The 24868-nt window shown below is 46.2% G+C and overlaps 1 protein-coding gene across 1 annotated transcript in view; it reads right to left on the reverse strand.

The window, feature by feature from the left end:
- Positions 1 to 24868, reverse strand: part of LOC138451625 (uncharacterized) — a 221763-nt gene that overhangs the window by 79687 nt on the left and 117208 nt on the right. The window contains exon 4 of the mRNA XM_069604918.1: positions 11148 to 11187. Coding sequence (XP_069461019.1) covers positions 11148 to 11187 — 40 coding nt within the window. The remainder of the gene's footprint in view (positions 1 to 11147; positions 11188 to 24868) is intronic.

Here is a 24868-nt window from a genome sequence, read left to right on the forward strand (position 1 = left end):
AGTCAAGTGCACAGGGGCACATCCAGCATGGCAGGTGCTAGGCTTGATCCACCATTTGCTCATTTGCACCCACATCTTGAGGTCAGGTTCTGACCTTTGCTCCTTTTCCCTCTCATTGGTGTCATCATAGGCAGAGTGGTCTGGACTCTGATCTCAGTGAATTTGTTCAATGGCAGTAGCTCCTGCAGGATGACATGTAGCACTGGGAGAGGAATTTACATTATGTTAATGTCATGGCCTCTCATAAATATGAGGGAAAGAGCAATAGAGTATCAAACCCTCTGAAAGCCAATAGAGAAGGAATGAAACACTTGTAACGGAAATGACTGTAGCTTTAATGGGAAGAATGCAATTTACAGTTGTGACAAATCCAGGGATTCGCCCCCTCTCCGCAATGGGAGCACCCTCTTTGGGAGTAGGGAGGTGAGCCTTCTATGCAACACCCTCCCTTGGGATCAAGTGTAAGTGGGACCCCACTGGGGGTAAGCCCACACTTGGAATAATGTAGGCTGGGTTGATACTCCCACCCCTCCTTCCATCCATTCAAACCTAGCGAGTGATTGTTGGCTTCATGGGGACTGAACATATCAATAATACTCAGGGGACCTTTAGGGGGGATGGCTGGAGAACTGACCTGTACACATCACTGCTACTGGAGTGTCACAGTGACCAATATGATCTCCATTTTTCTTCCAGCTTGGAATTAAAGGACCAGAAACCAAACTAAGGAGAGACAGAGGGGTGACCAAACTAAGGAGAGACAGAGGGGTGACGCCAAATAGCAGCGAACCAGAACCTGTGGCTTTGACGAAGGCGGTGTCCTCAGACCTGGAGGTACTGCTGAATCGGGAAGCATCACCACCACAAGTGAAAGGTGTAGATATCCTTCTATCCTCTAGATGAGGAAGCCATTTGGGTCTGCAGACTGGGACAACCCGGAGAGCGCCAGAGTCATAGACCCATCAGGACCCGAGAATCCCATACCGCAAAAGGGACGACCAGTGAGATAACCCTATGAGGGGGTGCCACACGGGCCTGAGAAGCCCACAGCCCACGAGGGGCTATGAGAGGGATAACCGCACGTGTAGGTGATGAATGGACCCAATAAGCCCACAGCCCACGTTGGGCTACACAGGAGAGACAACTCCACCAAAGGGTACAGCACTGACCCGAGAAACCCGGGGTGAATGAAGATGAGAAAGCAGTGGGGGGGGGGTGAAGGATGCCCAGAGCCCACACAGGAATGAGAGGGGGAAAGGGCTAAGATCGGAACACTGGAATTTTCAACATCTGCCCAGTCAGATACAATTCATTTATACCAGGAAAGGGGGGTGGGGAGACCGTGAGTACTAGACAAGATTATGGTTTGGAATCCAGAAGAAGTTATGAAATACAATTTTCTTTGGAGGAACTTTTTCTTTACGTTTTCAGGACTATCAGAACTACCAGAGACTTATGAATCTTTGGGGGAAGGTCAAAAAACCAGCCACCACCCGAACCTTTTTTAGGTGAAGTAACCCTTGTCTAAGCACAAGCTTAGAGTCTTGTATTCTTTCTTTTTAAAGAGTCATATTACTGAGAGTTTACAATAGGGTTGGATTGAGGATGGAGATTTCTCTTGAGACATCCTGACAAGCACTGTTTAATTATTTTATAGTTTAGGGAAGCCATCCTTGCCATAGGGACTAGAGGAAATGGTTTGTGTTGACAAATAAAGATATGTTTAACTATTTCCTTATGTCTGTCTCCTATTTCTGACCTACTACACAGTACTGTAGCTCCATAAATGATCAAACCCTTCTGTTACCAATAGAGAGTGAATGAGCCACGTTTAAATGGAAGGGTTGTGATGGGCAACAATATGAAGAACACAACAATCAGTAATGTTGCCCCATCCAGAATGAAACCTTTCAATGCCGATAGAGTGAATAAGAAACGTGTAATGGAAATGGCTGTAACGTGAAACAGACTGTCCTGTACTCTCACAAGATTTCAAACCCTTCCACTGGCCATAGGAATGTGAAATGTAGAGCCGCAAAATATTTACTATGCTAAATTGTTTTTTTCTTCACGTTAATCTCGTGAGCTTTTCTTGGCCTGTGGGGTTCCCATCTCTTTCACCGTCTGAGGTCTCTTCCATTTCAATGGCAGGCTCCTGGGATTCCAAATGTGGCCTATCAATGCCATATAATCTGTTGTTCTCCATTTAGAGATGGGTACCATCATATAGGATCAAACCTTGGCAAATATGTTCAGAAATGCGTCCCTTTGCCATCCCTGTCTCGGTTTTAAATGCTACAAAGGCCATTGTCTTGTCAGCAGAAGTGAAATCACACAATTGCCTTGCTGGTCGAAGTGCCACAGGTTAAGCCTCCAGGGTGCCAATTCACATATCCCATGGCACCAAGTCTCCTTGATGGTGCTAGAAGGGCAGACCACTGTACTGCAGACATCGAAACAGAGCACTTGTCAGGTGTGAAAGGGTGGGGAAAGTGGAGTGGGGGGGGGGCGGATATTATGCAAGCAGCATCTGCTTATCTTCACTTGTGACCATCCAGGGTTCATCAAGAAATGGTGCTTGTTTCTGTGTACAGTGTAGGCTACCTTTTTCTGAATAACTCAGCTAGCTCAGTTCAGGATGTATGTGTTCTGTGAAGTTTACCAATATTCCCTATGCATTCCTGCACATGTATTCTGAAATGGTCAAAACAGCATCTGTTAGAGTGTTTAGCTCAAGGCAAACATTAATAGAATGATATCCTCTAAAAACAACAGGCAATAAATAAAAACAATACATATTAAACAGGTTGGAAAAAATACTTCACACATTCACCAGAGCTTTTTTCCAGTGCTGATTTTTGGCACCCCAATTATTAGAGTGTATAAAGCAAATGCAATAAAAAGCAGGCAATAAAAACAACAATAATTAGAAATTAACATGGCATACGCTAGGTACGAACCCCTATTAATCTTATACCAGATAAAGTAAGTACTGCATGGCACACTGAAACAGAGAACACATGGCATTTCAGTGCCTATGTGTTTGAAAGGACTGCCCATGTCACGTTGAGCCAAAAAAGAAAAGGAGACGGGCCAAATCCTTTGTAAATATACAGGGTCAAGAGACACGCATGACAATCGACACAGGAGCATCAGTAAATGTAATGCCAACCTCCATGTTCTGGACACTGCGTCCCCAACCATAACTCAAGACAACCGAAGCACTCATATTCACCTACGGCAGCAAGACGCCACTCCCATTAGAGGGACGGTTCAGAACAGAACCAAGCAGAGGCGATACTGCCATCAAATCAAAGATCTACGCCGTTAATGCTGGAATCAAATGCCTGCTTAGCGGGGACACAGCTGAAGACCTAGGACTGATTTGTTTAATATGTGATGTTGCAGATTCCACTGATGTCACTGACTAACTAGCCAAACACCCTCGCATCCTCAAAGGCATTGGTTGCCTAAAAGGCAAACTCATAAAACGACACTTTGACCCATCAGTGCAGCCCCGGGCCGTATGCCATAGGAGAACTCCATTTCACATGAGAGAACTGGTGGCAAAGGAGCTATAAGAACTTGAAAAGGCTGGCATCATCGAACAAGTGACTGGACCAACGCCCTGGGTATCGCCTATGGTGGTCACGAAAAAGCCGAAATAAGTAGGGAAGGTAAGGATTTGCATAGACATTCGCCTACCTAACGCAGTGATCAAAAGGGAGAGGCACATCACCCCCACGTTAGATGAGACAATCATTGAGCTCACAGGATTGAATATTTTTTCAAATATTGACTTCAACGTTGGCTACCACCAATTGAAACTATATTGAGACTTGAGGTACATTACAACCTTCTCCACCCACCTGGGTCTGATGCAGTGCAAGAGGCTGAGCATTTCCTCAGCGGCAGAGTTGTTCCAACAATCTATTCAGGAAGTGATCCAAGGGATCCTGGGACTGCTGAATGTCAGTGACGACATTCTCATCTACACCAGCAACATGCGTCGCCTAGAAATGGTGGTCAGTAGGCTGGAAACTGCAGGCGTCACCATCCACCAGGACAAATCTGAATTTTTGAACAAGAGATAAAGTTCTTCGGGTACGTCTCCAACAGCAAGGGGGTATCCACTGACCCACAAAAGGTAGCAGTCATAAAGGAGCTCTCCCCGCTGACAGCACCCACAGAAGTATGCAGTTTCTTGGCAATGGCAACATATTGCAGCAGATTCATTCCCAACCTGACGGCCATGTCCGAACCGCTCAGAGAGCTCACCAGGTCAAACACCAAATGGGACTGGAGCCCTGAATGCCAGGAAGAAATTGAGTGAATCAAGTGATCTCTTTCCTCAACACAACAACGGCCTATTACGACCCGACCCTGACAACAGAACTGTATATCGATGCAAGCCCCATTGGCCTCAGGGCCATCCTTGTTCAACAGTCACGGACAGAGCAACCCAACATATCGCATACGCCTCCCAAACCCTCACGCCTAATAAACAGTGGTATTCGCACATCGAGAAGGAGGCTATAGTGGTACTTTGGAGCTGTCGACACTTCCATATCTACCTCTATGGACAAAGGTTCAGGGCATACACGGACCACAAACCACTCATCCCAATCTTCAGAGGGCCATCAGCACACCCTCCAGCTAGAATTGGGAAGTGGCTGCTTCACCTACAGCAGTATGAATTCAAATTGGCCTTCCAGGCAAGTACAGACAACCCGGAAGACTTCCTGTCCAGGTACCCGAGGGCCGCGACCCTGGGGGAAGTGAGCAAGGCAGAAGAGACAGAAGAGCACATCTGTCAAATCATACACACCATGAAGCCCAGGGCGGTCGGTATTAACAACATTGTGGAGGCCATCCAAAACGACCCTTGTTGTGACATTGCAGTAAACACAATCATATCGGGTGATTAGAAATCATTCCTCCGCCATGTACACAACTGCACACCAGCAGCTGTAGACTTCCTCATCAGTATGTTCCCAGTATGAAAGGAACTGTCCGTCAGTAGCAAAGGGCTAATCCAGAGAGGGACCCGCAGAGTCATCTCCAGCAGCTTGCAGGACAGAATTGTGGTACTTGCACACATAGGCCACCAGGGAATGGTCAGGACAAAAGCCAGGATATGGCAATAAGTGTGGTTCCCGCACATGGAAACCAAGGTGGAGGAGACCGTCACATCCTGCCATCCATGCCAAATCATGGGAGTACCTCCAAACCCAGCGCCAATTCAGTCGGCAGAGCGCGGATCATCATGGTGGCACGCCATTAGCATTGACTTCTGCACGGTGCAAGAAACAACATACCTGCTGGTGGCTATTGATAACCACTCGCAGTACCCAGAAGTGGTACAGTAAGTGCACAATAAAGGGCCCGCCCTGCTGGAAGGAAGTCAGTTCGGGGCACCATTCCAAACTAGGGGTGACGCGTTTTCTGTGCCTCCCGTGCCGCACACCAGAAGGCCTGGAATGCGGCCCTCATTGATCTCTCTCTGCAGCACCGGCATGAGAGATACTACTCTCACTGAGGTGTTCCCTGACCACCCAAGGTAAGATGCATTTGAAGTGACTTGTTATTGCCTTTGCACACAGTGTGGTCAGTGTTTATACTTAGAATATATGGGCACACCATATTCTCGTTTAATATATATTTTTTCATCAAGTACGTATTGAAATAAAACACCCTGTTATACAATGTTGTAATGTGTTATAAACAAATATGCAAAGCAATTCGCTACAAATGTATTCAAACACTGGTGATATTCAGATGTGTCTTGTCAACTCCAAGGGTTAACTGAATAAACATTCTAAAATAAAGATCTTAACTATGAACAACTGAGTGCCTATAAGTAAAATTTAGATCAGAAGATAGCAGCTCAAATTCTGCTTATAGAGCGGCTTCTCACAGAGTGCTTCTGGCAGCAGCCATTGTGAGAGCATAACTCAACTGCTTTGCCTCATGACAATTGATTAGTGAGGTATTTTTGCAGGTGAGTCTTAATGACATAACTAGACTGCAATGTACCGTTAAGTGTGGTAAAGTGCTCTTTTTTGGCCAGTCAGGGCCCCCTAGCCAAGGGTGACAGGCCGGAGAAAGTCTACGGGCTTCTCAAAGAGCCTACAGTGATTACTGAATAGGAAAGCCCTCCAAATCCTCCTACATGGCCACTAATGCTATTAGCACCCAAGGCAAATACATTAATGCTATTAGCAGCCAAGGCAACTATCCAGGATGCACATGGAGGTTTTCATCTAATGGAAATCGGGTTTGCGTGTGCCACACGTACCAATTACCTTTAAAAAGAACTACAACGATGGCCACCACTTGAAATAGTAAAGGAGAGTGTGGCGAGTCCGTTTATCATTTCCAGCTCAGTGTCGTGAGGGGAAGAATGGTCGTGGGCGAGCGCGGGAGAGAAGGTAATTCGCTAGGCGTGCAGGCGCCGTGGCAGAGGAGGTCAGACTCTTTGAAGAAAGGAGAGGGGATTCATGTATCCCCTGGTGGAAAAGAAGATGGTGGACTTCAGGAGAGTTGTTCGGATGAAAGGCATGCTTCAGAGCTTCCAAGTCTACACCAAATGCATGCGTGACATTTACATTTTTGCAATGTACTTATGTGTGGCCTTTCAATATTTTTGTGTGACATGTTGAGTGACACTGGGGCTTGCGCAGTAGCCCCCTGATGCCAACAGCCAAACAGAATGTGGCAGAGAGCAGCTGATTTGATGGGTTTACATCAGTAGATGTGAGTATGCGGAACCCATGATGCAGACACGGATTATGAAAGTTTGCAAGAGTGTAGGCGCCCCCCCGGAAATGAACATGATTGAAATAACCTTTTCCATGGCAATGTTTACGCACTCAGGGGGGTTTACAACCACATTGTAGTTCACTGCACCCTTCACAGAGGAGAAATATCCTTTTGAATATTAGATTGCACCCACAAGGGCAATCCAGCATGAAATGCTAGGCAATTCTCTAAACAAGAGTGTCATCATGAACCCCAGGAACGTGTTTCAGCCTTGGGGATCATCAGTGAAGTGAAGCTGAGCCTCTCTAGGGTACAGTGAGAGAGGGGACTGAATTACCTTCAGTGACTTAGGGTGAATCCCCAAGTTTAATAAAAAAGTACAACAGTATGGAAGTGCCTCTACTAAGAATGAACATGGTTCACATAATCTGTTCTATGGAATGTATTACACTAGAGAGGGTCTACAACCACATCATGGAGAAGGAAAAGTAACTGATGAACAGCGGATGTCCGAGCATCATACCAAGGCATGTTGTATCACTCCTCTGACACCTCACATATGCATTGCGTGTTTCTTGGCTTAGTGGAATGTGGTAGAGTGCATTGAAATACTTGAGTGTCACCCAAATACTTAACGTCTCTCAATTGGCAGTTCTGAGGTTGGTGATTTGGCCCTTGATCATCTCACAATTGGCAACAACTCTTCTATAGTGGCAGAAAGACGCTATTATTTGGGCCTTAGAATATTAGGGCAACATATGAAGAAAGATCACCCATTAAGGGCCCCAACAACTGTCAGGTGACCAAGTCTGACTCTGATTAATCTTCCTGGGACCAATCATTGGGTATAGTGCTTGCAGAAATTGTCTCCCTGGAGTACACTGGAACCTCAATTAACTAGAAAAGCCCTCCCTTGGGAAAACTCCCAGGCAGGTAATTGTGAGAATGGGGAAGGGTGAGAGGTGGAGAGTAACTGTCAAAATTGCAAAGGTGGGACCGAGCTGACAGGTTTTTCTCTTGCATATATTTGACAATTCCATGTGCGCAATGGGCTTACAGTGACATCCCCATTTGTTTTGGGTGAAACTTTGAGGGACATATGAGGGAGCTTGTGCCGAAGATGCCTACTGACAAAGCAGAACCCAATGTGCCGGACAGCAGAGACAAGCTGGTTTTCTGGGTGCAGGGTTAGGGGAAGACAGCAGGGCTTTGGAAGAGCCTCATACATGACACATTTCTGATGATTGTCACCACTTTCTCTCCCCCTACTCCACCTCTGCCTCACTCACATCATGACACAGCCCTCACCAAGCTCCAATCTTCTATTTCTGATACTCTCGATGTTCTTGCCCCTATCATGAGGATCCGTTTGAAGCCCAAAGTCAAGTTCAACTCCTGGAACAACTCTGACCTTGTCACCCTTAAACGCAAGTGTAGAGTGGCTGAGAGGAAATGGCTGGCAACTTGTGCATCCTCTGACAAACTGGCCTGTCGCCTGCTCCAAAGACAATACCAGCTCTCTGTCCACACCAAGAAGAGAGCCCACAGCCAAGCCTGCATCTCTGCGTCATCTAACAACCCGGCCGAACTCTTTAAAACCTGCAAGGAGCTGGACAATCCTGCTGCAGTCTCTACTTCTCCTGTCACCTCCCAGGCCCTCTGCACAGCCCAGGCTTCTCATTTCATCTCTAAAACCCAGGACATTGTGTCCACCCTCTCGTCCTCTCCTCATCTTCCTGCTACTCTCTCCGCTACCTCTGGCCCGCCTGAGGCCACCTCTCCTCCCTCTTTATCTTCCTTTCCTCTATTCTCCCCTGACAAGATTTCTAGACAAGTCTGATCTATGAAAGTCTCATCAAAACAGGCTCTTCCCTGTTCTTACAAAACCATCAACGACCACAGTGACACGCTGGCTCCTGCCCTGGTCGACTTCTGCAATCACTCCTTCATCACCGGAGCCTTCCCCTCCCCCTGAAGCACTCTCTTGTGCACCCTCTTCTCAAGAAACCCTCAGCCGACCCCTTTTGCCCGGCTAAATACCGCCCGATCTCCATCACTCCTTTCCTAGGAAAACTCCTAGAAAAGCTGGACATCTCCCAGCTTAACCTCCACACTGAATCTTTTGGTTGTCTCCATGACCATCAGTCTGGCTTCAGAGTAGCCAGAAGCACAGCAACTGCTCTCCGGAACATCTGTACAGTCCTGATCTCCAACTGTTATTTTAATCTCCCCTCTGTCCTCATCTTACTCGATCTCTCTTCTGCCAACCATGCTATCCTGCTCAATGGCCTCCACGATAACCTGGGTATCACCGATCAGGCCCTGGCCTGGCTGACCTCTTTCCTCTCCAACCGACCTTCCCAGGTCCACCTTGGTTCCTTCCTTTACTCTATCTCACTATCTACCTGTGGGGTTCCCCAGGGGTCTAACCTCTCTCCCTGGCTTTTCAACCAATACCTGGCACCTCTCGCCCACTGAATTGCTGCTCTCTGCCCCAACTTTCACTGCTATGCGGATGACACTCAGCTTGTTTTCAGACTCCCCTCTGCCACCTCTTCTCCCTCTCTCATCTCTGACTGCCTGTCTGCAATCCAGGAGTGGTGTTCCACCAATGATCTCTGCCTTAATGCCAGTAAGATGGTGATCCTCCTCATCGGCACACCTGCACCTTCCTTTGCTGTCACTCTCTGGCCGGCCTCGCTTGGCCCTCTTCCTGCTCCCACCTGTGAGGTTAAGAACCTCTGGGTCATCTTCGACCCTGCACTTCCCTTTTCTCCTCACATCTCTGACGTCTCTAAGAAGTCAAACTACCAACCCCAGAAGCTCACTGTCTCTAGAGCGCCAGTTCTCTTTAGGCTGGACTATTGTAACAGCCTCTTTCTAAATCTGCCTGCTTCTACTCTCCCCCCTCTGCAGCTCATCCAGAACAGGACTGCAAGACTTGTCCTTGGCCTCAAGCCCAGGGATCATACATCTCCAGCACTGCAATCTCTTCATTGGCACGCAGTGGCTGCAAGGATTACGTTCAAGACCCTCTGCGCTGTCCAGAAGGCTTCTGGGGCCTGCAACAGCAATACCTTCAACTCTCTCTTCGGAAATATCTTCCTACTTGAGCTCTTCACACCTCCAACTCCCTCAGGGTCAGTCGCTTCTCCAAGCAACGAGTTGGTGGTAGATCTCTTTCTTCAGCTGGGGCCACACTCTCTGGAAAAGCCTCCCTGCCTCTCTGAAACTTGAGGAGAACCATCTTCGGTTCCGGAAGCACCTCAAGACTTTCCTCTTTGCTTCTGCCTTCTCTCTTCCTCTCCATTGCTGATCTCTGTCTGATACTGCACTGGGGACCTGACTACCCTCTGAATTCGGGACCAGGTCCCTGCCCAACCAGCTGCACACCAGCACTGCCTCCTGTCAACCCTTGCACTTGGGTCTGTATCTGCAACCCTACAGTCCCCTTACCTGCACTAATTAGACACTTGTTGTCTGCACTTAACTCTTGCACTTGCCACCTGCTGGCTGCACTACTTGTTGTTTGATCACATGTTCAGCATTTTCCTCCCCCTCCCTTGGCACTTTTCCCCGTCCCTCTCCCCTGCACGCATGCAATCTCAATGTCACTTGGCCTGGTAAGATCGGTTTCTCTGTCCTTCTCTGTCCCCCTCCCTTGAAACACTTGTGTATAGGTGCGTTATAAATGCCATATCATATCCTAAGCAGCAGTTAGATTGAGAAAGAGCTACACATCCAGGTATTCAATTGCATCTGCTCTGCTTCCTCTCCTATGTGTGATATTTGTCTTGTCTCGCTGGGATGTGATAGAGTGCATACAAATGTGCGAGTGTCACACTGGATGTGGACTGCTGGATTCAGTCAATTTTGCAGGTCTCATGTTTTCGCATACACAATAATGTACAGGTTTTTAAATAGCTATTCCAGGATTCTTTGTAGAATAAAGCGAATGCTGACAAATCCACACAACACATGTGCTCTTCAATAGAATTGCAATAGAGAGATACTGTTATTTCTTTCATGGTTAATGGGTAGACATGGACCGATTTACAGTCCATGTGATAATAATGACAAGTGGCAAGGATTCACACTGCAAACGGATGAAGATTCACTTAATAGAGGCTAGCATTTTGGACAAATCTGGTCTCTATCTTGCCGTATAGTATTTCAGACTGAAGAAACAAAGAACCACCAAAGGAAGGAGAGGCGGGAGTCGCATCCTCCCAACAGCATTTATTTAATGTGAAACTATATCTCACTGATACATAACATGATTTTATTTTCTCACCATTGCCTTGATTAGAGGGTTGTTCAGTGACGAAAGAGTAGCACACATTAGAAGATGCCATGACATTAAGAGTGAGAAGTGTTTTACTCACCAGCTGGGATTGCTGAAACTGGTTTCTATCTTGTCCTTATCTGCAAAGAGTAGAAAAGGAAGTTCAGGCCATTAAAGCTACAGGTGCCCAGAATTAGTTCACCGGGTATACCCTTCCTACTCGCTAGGGTTTAATAGTAAAGCAAGGAACTTGTTACGGAACACAGTGTAGGAACCTAGAGTCAGGTCTGTAGTTAGATATTTCTGTATTGCAAACCCTAGCGATATGTCCCATCTTGGATCAGCATGGCAGCACCTGCCAACCCCAAAGGAGACCTTCTGCCCTTATTTCCTGGAATTACCTCGTAGCAGTCTTAAGGTAAATCATTCTGAATATGTTTAGCATTCTACACACCTCCACGCCAACAATTACAATATCTAGAATTTGACCAACAACCACAATTGAAAATTGCAGGACTAGATTTGAACACATAACAACAGATTAGCCTAACAATTAATTAAAAGTGAAGTAATCAAATCCGCAGACAACACTTTCCAGATGACCACTAACAGAAAAGTGGTTGGCCTCCACTCAACTTACCATTGTTGACACTACCTGAATTATCAACAGGTGTAGTCCCCAGACCAGGTCCTGTCGAAGTGGGTTCAGATGGAACATTAAAGCTCTCCACAGTATACACACTCTATTCTCACAGATCACTAAGGCCTCAGTCGTTAATTCCCATGATCCTCCTTCCATCTCATACTCCCACATACTACAACTACACTACTGTGTTGTTTCGAAACATGTCACCCGTGACACTGACTGCACAGGGTCTGAATAATTCAGTCTTCCCTTGCTATGATTGACACCCATCTATCTTTTTACCAAGACTCCTACGCTAAGTGATACTTTGCACTCGCTATCTCCATTGTGGATTTCCACTGCTTAAATTAATGTTTGCCGCACTTAATTTCTCCTTTCACATGTATAAGATAACGTCCTGTGTGTCCTTAAGTATCACCCATGCCAAAAAGAGTTTAGCTATAGCCATGTGGCACATCATCAATCGCAAATGAGTTTCTCCCATGTGAATGCATTTTGTTGGCTTTTGACACCCTGTTGTCTCTTGTATAGCTGCTTCCCAATATAATTCCTATTGCATAGTCAATTATCTGCAGTTACGCTGCACGTGATGAATCTGCTTCACCTGATGGTCACTTTCAGATGTAATGCAATTTCTATCCAAAACATTTGATATAATAAATATAATATAATTAAAAAACAATGCTCTAGAAGGGAACTATGTTTCATTTTCACTGATCAAGAACCTTGGGTGTACTTCTCTGGAAAATATAGTTTCTAAGAACTTAATTATGTTTGCACTCCATCATTCCACTGTGGGACACTTAGAAAAGTAGTTGATGAAAACGACCAGCTACTTCTCACCATATCAAATCTCACAAGGTCTCCATACAGTGTTGCATGGTCCTGATGAGTAGTATATGGGCACTCCTTTTTTGCAATGATACATTTTTGACAGGTGGCAACGCCCCTTGCTTCTGTCCTTAGTCCCGCCTTCCCATTTTTTATATGATTGTTTATATCAATTTGATATACATTTTATGTAAAATTGATATCAAAGATGATATCTATTTTATATCAAATGTACATGTTTTGATATACAATGTGTCTGATATGATGTTGAGATGATTGATTATAAAGTGAATTTAAAGTTTATATAAAAATGTGTTTGGGAGAGCGTGTGTGCGCTTCTGCCTGTTGGAGGTCGAAGTGAGTTGTGAGGAGATAGACTGTGAATGTCAGGGTTTTGTCGTGGTGACGCGTTGATGATGCGGAAGTGGGTTTGGCTTTGTACATATTATTGATAAGCACTTTAAAGTATTTGATATTCATTTCATGGATTTTATACATTTTATATTATTTGTATATAAAGTTGGCGTACATTTGATAAGAGTTTTATATACATTTAATATAAAGCTAGGCAGAGTGGCTGACGTCATCATTTTATATAGATATAATATAAAAAGGAGGTTATGTTTTTTAAGGCACGCTGTAATAATTTTAAAAATTGAAGGATGGGCTTGAGCTATAAATAGGTTTGGGAGGGTTGCAGCATTTTAAAGTGAAGGAAAGCTGAATAAAATGTATAAATGTGAATACAATTTTTGTTATATCAGGTTGATCCAGGGCGGACCAGCAACTTCTCACCATCAAAATCCATGTCCAATTAAGGAGCAGTCATGAGGTTAACAGCTAGGGGCGAGCATGCCTAAGCATACCCTGACATGAAAATGGTGAACATGTTTTCTATAAGGGCTCAAGCATAGCAAAGGCCCCTGAGGATGCCCAATATAGAAAATATGGAATGACAAAGCGGAGTCCTAGATATAAAAAAAGATGTGTTGCATGGCATGAAAATATATATTTTATGAACATTATAGGTGATAGAATGAAAATAAGGTTTTAAAAAAAATACAAAGTGGAGATCTAATTTCATGGCTGCAAAACACATGCATGTTCAGTCATACAAAAAATGCTATGGCATAGGATTTTGCCATTTAAAAAAACACAGTGTTCACAGAAACACAGCTTCAGGCCCATGGGCAGACATTATACCACTGAAAATATAGGCTGACAAAGCAGAGATATGGGTTTAAAAACAGATATGTTGCATGGCCTGAGAATTTATATTTTAGTAACATTAAAACATGTTAGAATGAACACAGATGTTGGCAATAAAAGCAAAGTGTGGGTTCCAGGTCTGAGACAAAAAAGTTGAAAGATATTTCTTTTGGTGGTGTAAAATGTAGTTTTACTGAGTGACAAAACTTTACATATGTTAGCCAACTAAAAGTATCTTTAAAAAAAATTAAAAGTGGAGATCTAATGCTGGGCAATGTCCCATGGCTGCAAAAAACAGTCCTTTGCACGCAGAAGTGGGCGAGTCATGGCGCTGCTGCTGTCAAGATCTCTTCCACACACACATAGCAGCAGAGATGGGGCTCTTCTCTGTAATACAGCTGATGGAGGCAGCAAATTCACAGCTGATGACACAGGCGCATGTGGTCTGGCTCAGCTGTGGATTTTTCGATTCACGCAGGTGAGTTTTTGTTTTTAATCAGACAGCAGGATGATGTAACCGTTAGGCTGAAACTGTGACATGGAAACACCCATGGGCAGGGTGTCTGTATATGTTCTATGTTTTTTATAGAGATCTCTGCAAACTGGATGCTGCAGTGGGGAGACTCTATGGCTGTGGATTTTGCCAGCCTATAACCGCTAGCTACTTGAAATATCGTGCTTCATTAATCTAAGGCAACACGCTCCCAATCGCTTTAGGGGCCTGCAAGGGTGTATGGAGTTTTCAGGGGGCCCAAACGCTAAGGAGCAGTTTTATTTTTGATTCTTCAGTGGATGTTTTGTGGTTATGGCCTTTTTCAATCACCACTAGAATGTCTAGGATGCAAACACTGCAGAGCTGATTTTCAAAGTTATCAATGGTTAATTTGGGACTGCAGCCTCCAGCCCACCTTGGTTTTGAAATGTTAACAAGCCCCAAGGATGATGGGGTGCTGACATAGTTTCAGGATGGTTTTTGGTGCGCTTTATTATGGGTCAATGGGTGGGGCATTTCAGCAATGGAGATTGGCTTTTCTGATTTCTCAATGGTTCTTGGTAATCGCTGTCTTGGAAATGTTTCGGATTATGCATGCAGTTTCAAGAAACCACGATGAATTTCGTAGCTTTGTCAGCACCGAAGTCTATATATGTGCCCCTTCATCTTTGAGACAAACCATGGATGAAAATGTGTAGTTTTGCTCAGATTTTCCATAATATCGATCTTGTATATTCTGCTAAAGTAACTGAAAAGAAGTGTCAAGGGAGGGGGGGATGGGGATCCTATTAATCTGAGCTTTTATTGAGCCTCCAGTATCTACAGATTTGTCCACAAAGAGCTCTGAGAGTTTTTCTGCAACTTCATAGCATATATTGCCTTTGATTTGTTCAGGTATCAACATGGTTTCCTAGTACCATGTAAATGCTAGAACTGAGAGACCGAAACTCAAGAGGAAATTACGACAATTGTATTTAGCCGAGGACAAACAGAAAATAATTAGGTTGTTATTTTTTTTAAATAAAAAAAAATAATCTTGAAAACCAAAAAAAGGCACTTTCAAGATCGCCTTAACTGCTATCTTACATCAGAAGAAGTGCTTTCCGGGTATCGCAGAGGTGTGAAAACCATCAGCTTCTGAATCTATACTGAGCCACTCACACCATTATTTTTTTCTGATAGTGTCTGCATTGAGGAACAGGAGTCTCATTTTGACAGGAAATGACTTGAAAAGTGAACAATAATAAGGAGCACAGCCAGTCCTTTTTCTAAGGTTCCTGTAAATGAGATCAAATGTTACAACAGAAGAGTAGAACCATTTGATGGAGAGGTTATAATGTGAACATGAATCAGGGACAGGGACAGTATGATAGAAGAAAAACAGGTGTGACATTGAGAGGTGACTGGATGGGCATTAGCATAAGGTGGATATGTAGGTGTGTCAAACTGTCAGGTTGAGGGAAGATTGAAGGTTAAGAAGCACTCCCTTTTTATTTAAGAGATGGAACTTAAGTCTTGATTTGAAGAGCTCCACCAATGAAATGCATTGATAGCCAGGTGTAGAGCAGTCCACTAAAGTGTGGCAAGTAAAGCTAAGGAGCAAACATGGGAGGAGACACGGGGTGGAATGCGGGCTGATAGGTTACAGAGCGTCATTGAGGGAGAGTCCAAGGAGGACAGTAAAGCAGGATGCAGTCAGAAAGCTATTGGGGGCAACAATATGAATAACTCTAAGGATCAGCATCATGAACTTTAAAAGAGAGCAATATTGCATCCATCTTGGTATTGGTATGAAAATATGGGGGAGGATAGTGGTGGTTCTGGGAAGATTGAAGAAGGTGCCTGTAACAACATTGAAATGGACTGGCATAGCACTCCAGCTTGCTGTGCACTAAAGTATATATTGTTTTTTTTTGTTCAATGGTGTGTATGGTGTGGGCAGATTCTCTTAAAATCAAGGAAGTTGACTCTGGTTCACGTGATAGTGGCCATGATGAACTAGAAGAGTTTATAGTCCATTTTGAAGACAATTACATGAGAGTCAGCTATGCATAAGGGGTGCATAGGTCTTGGGGCAAAGAGATGGGAGAAGGGCGAATGGGGTTGCATTGAAGGCTGGCAGAAAAAAAATGTCTTTCAAGAGATGGACATAAGGAAACATTGAGCCATGCAGTGGCGGATGGCAGTGAGGCAATTGTTTAATTAATCAGAGATTTCAGACAGAAAGGAAGGGAAGGAGAAATCGTTGTGTGTGTCCTCTGCAAATATGTCAGTTGGAGGCAAAGGGGATATCCAGGTCTTCTTGAGTGGGTGCAAAGGGAGGATGATGTAAAGATTCAGTTTGGAAAGGTTTATTACAAGAAAAATAATGTCTTGATAAATTTCCCTAAAGCAAATAATGATAAAAAAAGAGTCCCAAACAAAATTCCAGGCGGGTTGGTCCTTTCCCCAGTTTCAACGTCCAGGAGATGGCTACTGCCTTTAACCTCAGTTTGCAATTTGTTGGGGTTCCTGAACTCTCTTCCAATTAATTTGTTTTTATAGGTTTTCCTGGCCCACGGAGACAGTGGAAGACTGTTGGTAAACAATAGAGACATAACCAACGGTGGAGATATAGGACCCATGAGCTCTGATGAGTGGAGGTGAATGCTGTATGAGGTGGGACTCAGCCACAGTGATGAGAGTGTGGGAGGGAGCTAGCGGCTCCTAGCCCAAGCTGGAGGTAAGACTGAAAGTACCCACATCATCTTTGAAAGGACAAAACATAAGCAGCAATCTACAGAAGAATAGCATCCTGGCTCTAATGGGTGGATAACTCTGCACTGTTTTTCCATCTGGTGTCCCAGCTCCCACCACTGGATGCTATGCTGCACTGACCTGTGCAATGTTGAAGTTGTGCTACACTGTCCTGCATGACACTGGAGCCTGCAACTCTCCCAAGGTATGGCTTCCATCGCTCTCTTTCCCCCTCAACAGCCTGATCCTCTTGGGCTTGTGTCCCTGAGCGTGGCCTTACCATCGGGTCCACTCCCATCTCACACCATTCATCTGAGCCTGTAACCCAGAGGCAGGGTGGCCGGCCCAGACTTAATAGCCTGGCATACCCTGCTCTGTGTTCCCATCTGGCATCCTGGCCTCCTTCCTCCCATCATTGGATGCTCCTTATAAACCCTCCCATTTATTTCATGTTGCTGGGGCACCTCAGCCCCAGTCAACTAATGCTACGTGTTTAGTAATAGACTTTAAGGCTATTCCTAAGTCTTATCCCCAGCATGCAATTTACTTGCTATCTCCTCCTTTCCATTACTTCTCATTTGGCTCTCCTCACTCAGAACCATCATTGCCACCTCTCTCCTCACCTCACTATTCTTGCAAGTCACAAAATACATTCAGATGTAACTCTCACTACAATTCCTCTCCTCCCATATACCCCCACCTCCTATCTACTTCTCAGAGTCAATGTTACATCTCACTCTCTTTCTATTTCTCTTCGGAATGCACAGTCTGTCTGCAATAAAACATCATTTACCTCTGACTTCTTTCTCATTCACCTTCTCTCAACCTTACTATCCTTACTGAAACCTGAATCTCTCCCAAGGAGTTTGCTAGCCTTGCTGCCATTCACAACCCTGCCTACATTTTCACCCATTCTCTCTGCCTTACTGGCAGATGTGGTGTTGTAGGGCGGTTTTCCTCTTCCAAACTTCCTATCCCTCCTACTTACCTATCTCCTGCCACTTCCTGCCACTTCTTCCTCATTTGAATATACTATCTCCACAATCACTGCTTGCAATGGCATTCACATTATCTCTATCGGCCACCTGGTCCTACATATAAATTCTTCGATAACCACTCCCAACTTATCGACTTTCTCCCACCCAATCATCACCTCATAGTCACAGTTGACTTTAACCTACCCTCTCTCTCTGCTGCTCCATCCACTGGCTTTAACTCTCATTTCCTAAATCACTCACTCCCTTCCATTCACTCTCTGCCCAGACAAAGATTCACACAAAAACTCCCTTGACCTCATTCACATCTCATTTGCCACCAAAATCTCAATCTCCACTATGGCTACTTCCTCACCCTCTCCCATGAATACAGTAATTACTAAGCACAAGCTTCCCTCCTCCAAACTCTCTATCTACTACTCTGACCTAGAACACTCACCCTCCTCCTATGCTGAACTTACCACTCCAACAACTGAGGAAGCCTTCACTAACTTTAGCGCTGCTCTCTTTTCTCGTTTCTCCTCTCACTACCCCCTTTTTGCATTCACTCCAAAACCCTCCCTTTCTATGACTGTGGATAACACCTCTCATCTGCAATCTGAAAGCAACAATGAGGGAAAAACTTTGCACTTGACAAAGGTCCAGGCACTCATCTGATCTTCAGCTTTACTTCACTGCTCTTCATAACCACTCCTCCACTCTTGACTCTCCCAAATGTGAATTGTGTCTCATTTCGCCTCAATCTTCCCAAACTAGGCACCTCATAAAAAAGTCCCTCAACTCTAGTCTCTCTTCTCCTAAACCTTCCTCCATCTCCTCCACTCTTTCTTCTAATGATCTTCTCTCTACTTTGCTACTTAAATTCCTTCCATTTACAATACCCTCATCACTTAACGTCTATCCCCTCCACCAGCACACTTTTCTACACAACTCTTACCCTTCTCTCCTGCTACTATTTACTCCATTGCCCTTCCAAAACCTGAGGAGATTCTCGCCTTACTCCTCAAGATTATCCCTTCATGTGCTCCATGGATCCACTGTCCCTGCACATTGCGAAGCAGATAGCTCCCTTTGTTGCTATGCATCTTTCTTCCCTCGTCAACTCCTCTCTTGAAAATACAATTTTTCCTCACCCTACAAGTCAGCTACTGTCGTCCCTCTCCTTAAAAAACCTGGTCTTGATCCTAACCGCCCTGCCAACCTTCCTACTGCATCTCTTCTACCACACTATTCATAAATCTTAGCAAGAGTAGTACTCAGTCGACCCACGGGGTTCCTTAATGTTCAAAACATCTGTGACCCTCTTAAAACTGGCTTCAGGACTCAGAATTCTACCGAAACAGTCCCCTCAATATCAGTAACTTAATCTCTTCCGCACAACATGCAAACCTTTCTTTCATTCTTATTCTTCTTGACCTTTCGGCTGCCTTTCATACTCTAGACCCTTCTTACCAGCTCTCTTCATTATCTCTTGTTGGCATCAGGGAAAAGGCCCTCTCTTGGTTTGCTTCTTACCTTGCCTCAAAAGACTTTTGAGTGGCCTGGGCCATCCCTTCTCACACCCTTCACTTTTGGAGTTCCCTAATGGGTTGTCTGTGGTCCACTTCTTTTCACTCTATATACATCAGCTATTGACGCCATTATCTAGACATTCAGTCCTTCGTCTCCTTTCCCTCTTTATACAATGACCTGTTGTCAAAAATTGCAAACTGTCTCTCTGCCATCAACTACTGGATGACATCTCACTCACCCATGCTCAACTCCACTCATACTGAAGTCCTCTATTTCCCAGCCAAATCAGACACCTCTTCCTCTCCCCCTCATCTTCTCTTCTCTCCTGACTACCTGCCTTACTCTGCTTCCGCCTGTAATCTTGGCATCGTTTTTGTCCCACCACACAACTTCTCACTCTTCATTTCTAAATCTTGCACTGTCTCAAGAATCAACCTTCTCAACATCAGAAATTGCTATCATCTTCTCCCTTTCAATGCTGCTGAACAACATATCTCCTCCACATACCTTTCTAGATCTGACTACTGTCACAGTCTCCTCTATGGCCTTCCTAACCATGAGTTGCACCTCTAGATAAAGTCCTGAACGTCACTGTCAGAAAATCTTTCAACCTTCCTCGCTTTACCTCTATCTCTACTGTCCATCATCAGATTAGCTTGTTAGCTATGAAACAAGGGCCTAGTATAACTCCCTCCTCGTCATCTTCAAACTATCAATGGACTCATCTCACTTCACATGACCCCCCTCGATTTCTTCAATCATCCTCGGCTCACCTTCCCGCAACTACAAGAGCTCCCTTTGCTCCCTCTCATTTCCATTCTCTCCCTCTCCTAGCACCTATACCCTGGCATGCGTTTTCTCTTCCTCTCCGTATGTCTCCAACTACAGCGATTTAAATTCATTGAAGAAACTGTCTCTTAGCAAACTATGATACTTTATCAGCCATGTTTTACGCTCTCCCTACCCTTACTAACATCTCTACAACACATTTCAAACACCCCTTCATCCTCATATCAGCACTTCTCCACCATCATGTTCCTATGAAATTCTGTCCTGTCTTCATCCCTGGTTAATGTTTCTACTTTCCCCTCCATAATCTGGTCTTCAAGTCATGTCCTCTGTTCTGTTAGCAAATGTTAAATCATAAATATTTTTGTCCCAAATTGCTTTACCTATAATTTTCTTGTTAACGGTGTCAGTGCTTCTGTGAATGTTCTGCTGGTAGGGGCCTGAACCAGAGGCCTTTCAGGCCTGCCAGTCGTTCAGTGCCCCTACCGGCAGACTCTGAATGAACTGGTCTGGTTATTATGCCAGGGCCAGGTGTACTGGCATTTATTCCGGCGTTGTAAACAGACCGGCTCAATTGTAATGAAGCCCAATGTCTCTCACTGGCTCACGAGCAATCTCGGTTTACCGTTTCCGCCGCCCAACATCCTGGTATTACCAGGATATTACGGGCGGCAGAGTAACGGTAAATTAGTGGAGTGCCATAGCACTCCCTGGGATGGGAACCACTGAAGCACTGGCACCGTTGTTAACGGTACCGGTGCTTCTGTGAATTCTCTGCCGGTCGAGGCCTGAACTACCGGCAGGGTAGGCCTGCCAGTTGTTCACAGGCCCAACCGGCAGACTCTGAGTGAGCTGGTCTAGTAACAGTTCTGGAGCCGGCTGTACCTGCATTAATTCCAGCGTTGTTACCGGACCAGCTCACTTGAAATGGGTTCCCAATGTCTCTCACAGATTTTAACACTAATAGTATAATAAACAGAAAAGCACTGACACGTTTTAATCCCTGATGTTTTCGGCACTGTTGGCATGCTGCTTGAAGATCTTAATTGGGCCTCATTACACGGATGGCGGTAAGGATTTACCGGTACCGGTAAATCCTTACCGCCTTACTACGAGGTCCCTTTGCGGGTTGGGGGATTTAACGCCTGCTTTTTGCAGGTGTTAAAAACCAACCCGCAAAGGGACCCAGGGAGCTAATTACGGTACCGCAATTTGCGGTACCGTAATTACCGCCTTCCCCATTCCCATTGAGCCCTATGGGGCAAAAATGGGAATGGGGAAGGGCAATGGAGGAAGGGGGAATTACCGCCCCGCCAACCTTGGAATGAGGCGGTAATTCCCCTTTCCGCCAAGGCGGTGCCGGTATTTTACCGGCATGAACCATGGCGCTAATAGCGCCATGGTTCTCCGCCATCCGTGTAATGAGGCCCATTGTCTTTTGAGATCTTTCCATTTTGCCGAACTGACTGTTTCATATATGTTGTCCAGTTTATTCAATTTGTGTTTTACGAGATGTGCAAGCCATGATTGTTGAACATAGCATCACATTTTAGCTATTTTAAGACAATGGCCCTCATTACGACCCTGGCGGAAAGTGACTGACCGGACCGCAACAGCGTAAATAGCGTTTCCGCCATTGCACGAAGGAGCAAAGTGCGGCTAATTACGACCCATCGGGCACGAGCATTACGCCATGGCGGAATCCGAAAGGCTGCGATGGCGGAAATGACCCCAAAACGGCCCTTACCGCCGCCGTACGCTGCACCAGGTGCAATACCGCCACCCATCTTAGCGGTCACCGTAATGAGCGGTCACCGTAATGAGCGGGCACCGCAAATTACGGGCACCGTAAATATACGGAAACGGAAGTAAAAGCATGTGGCCGGAACGGGAAACAGCACGCCGCACAACTATAAAATCCGAATCCCAACACAACCATTAAAAATCCGACCCTGACACACATCCCAACCCGTTAGCAACCCCTGTTAAAAAAATAAATATGGGAAAGGTAGCCAAGAAAGCGTGTGACCGCAAGCGGCAGGTCCACTTCTCCCGAGAGGAACTGACCGTGCTCACCGAGACCCTCCAGGAAAATGCCGCCGTCGTCTTCTCCAGTCAAATGACCAGGACGGCCCTTGCCAACAAGAAGGCCATATGGGCCCTGGTGGCACAGCGCGTAAGTGCGGTGGGGACAACACCCCGCACGCCACAGCAATGTCGCAAGCGGTGGGACGACCTGCGGATCCGCGTACGCAGCATACTTTCTGCGAACAGGAACATCGCCACAGCTACCGGGGGGGGATCAGAGTCGCCCATCAAGTTGACCCCCTGGGAGGATATCTGCGCCTCCACCATAGGAATGGAGAGCATAGAGGGAGTCGGAGGGATGGAGAAAGGAGTGCCGACATCCGGAGAATCAGGTAGGTTGGCCAAGAGAAACAATGCGAAATCCACAAAGCACGAACATGTGCAGTACCATGTGACCCCATAGTGCAATACATACTTTGCCCTGACAGCGCCCTCTAAAAGTCAGAATGAATAAACAAATTAATCAAGATGCCATAAACAACCCCTACATGTGCAGCATGCACCCCCTAACTGCAGGCAGCAAAATGAATGCATCCTCAATCCACACGAAAATGAGACCACCTCCAAGGCCCAGTCCCAAATCAGCCTCATGTACCACCCCAATGCATTTGATACGTTGCCATTCCAAATCCCACAGACCCATAACTAACGCTCGCCCCTCTTTACTCCACCACAGGGTCCGATACCAACGACGAGCTGCAGGACACCCCTACCAGCACGCCTGCAAAGAGGGCCAGGACCAACGTCCCAAGAGCCTCCACCTCAGGTGCAAGGATCAAGACACGGCAGCAGCAGGAATCAAGTGGCAGCACACTGGAGGGGACTGCAACAGGCACCCCAGCAGCCAGCAAGTCCACAACCCCAGCACCACAGGTCCCCCCAAAGAACGTATCTGATGGCACTGCCTCTGGTGGTAGCAGCACCATAGGTGACACAGCTGTCATGCCAGCATGCTCCGACACGGAAAACAGTGCTGGAGACGTAGGTACCATCCATGACCTTTCCCAATCCCCCTGCATGTTACATCCCCTACACCATGACGAAACCACGCAGGGGCACCCTGAAGACGACGACTGGCCAACCCCCACAAGTCCTGTGCCAAGGCAACATGTGTTGAGCAGCCCCCCTGTCACACCACCGCAAATGTCCATGGCCCAGCAGAGGCAACAGTCCCTCGACCTGCTGATCGAGCAACAGCAGGAAGTGTCCACGCTACTCAAGGACCATGCAAATGAATGCGGGGGTTCCAGGGCAGCCATGGAAACATCCACCGAGACACTCATGGCACAAATAGAGAAAAGTAGTGAGAGCCTCAGGGGAGAAATGGAGAGAAGCACCGAGAGCCTGAGAGCACAAATGGAGAAAAGCACCGAGAGCCTGAGAGCACAAATGGAGAAAAGCACCGAGAGCCTGAGGGGGGAACTGCATGCGACGTCCAAAGACGTTTGTGCTGAACTTGCTGCTGTGCGCCGTGTGCTCTCGGAGCTCTCACAAACCCTCAGAGACATGCATGGACGCGAGCAGGCAGAGACATCATCCGTGGCAAGTTCCGTCCAGGGCAGCCCCCAACGCAGATCTGGCAGGAACCTGCGCTCCACGGGCAGGGGTGCCCCTGATACCCGTAGAGGGGGCTTGCAATAGCGTCTACCCACGGACAGCATGCATATTTGGACACTGGTGTTGGGGGGGGAGGTAGTAGGGTGGAGGGGGTGTGTTGGGCTTCACTGGGTGGCGGGTCCATAGGGTGTATAAATCAAATCACATTAACAATACAGCACCTCATTATCATCCAATGACATGTGTGGACATTGATATTTGCGTACGAGGCCTTCATAGGCGTACAGTCCACAATGTGCCTGTACTACACACACACAGTGCCACAGGTCCCCTTTCCGTGTAATAGGCACCATGCGTGGTTGCTAGAAGCATGCATCTATGATGCTCTGTCAGATTGCACGTGCATCCTGTGCCTCATGGACTCCTTGAGGTGCCTCCACATCCCCACCCTCATCATCATCATCTTCAGGTGCATGCAGTACAGCGTCAGGGGGCATGGGCACATTCCTACGTATGCACATGTTGTGCAGCATGACACATGCCATGACCATCTTAGAAACCTTATCATGGCTGTACATGAGTGCCCCGCCAGACCTGCTGAGGCTGCGGAAACGAGCCTTCAGTAGGCCGAATGCCTGTTCAATGACCACACGGGTACGTGAGTGGGCATGGTTGTAGTCCTCCTCATGCTCGTTCTGTGGGTTCCGGATTGGTGTAAGGAGCCATCTCTTCAGTGGATACCCGGCATCACCTGTATGAGACGAATAAAGGGTGTCAGTGGAATGATAGTGCTAAGTAGCCCCCCCCCCCTCCTGCAAGGTCATTGACGCATCAAATGGGCCACGATGTCATGCATGGAATGAGACTCACCGAGTAGCCAGGATCTGTGCCCTGCGTGTCGCTCCATGTAGCGTGGTATTCTTGTGTTCCTCAGGACCATAGAATCATGGGTAGATCCTGGAAAT

This window comes from Ambystoma mexicanum, chromosome 1p (genome assembly GCF_040938575.1).
Source record: "Ambystoma mexicanum isolate Mex_15411 chromosome 1p, UKY_AmexF1_1, whole genome shotgun sequence".
NCBI classification, from domain to species: Eukaryota; Metazoa; Chordata; class Amphibia; order Caudata; family Ambystomatidae; genus Ambystoma; species Ambystoma mexicanum.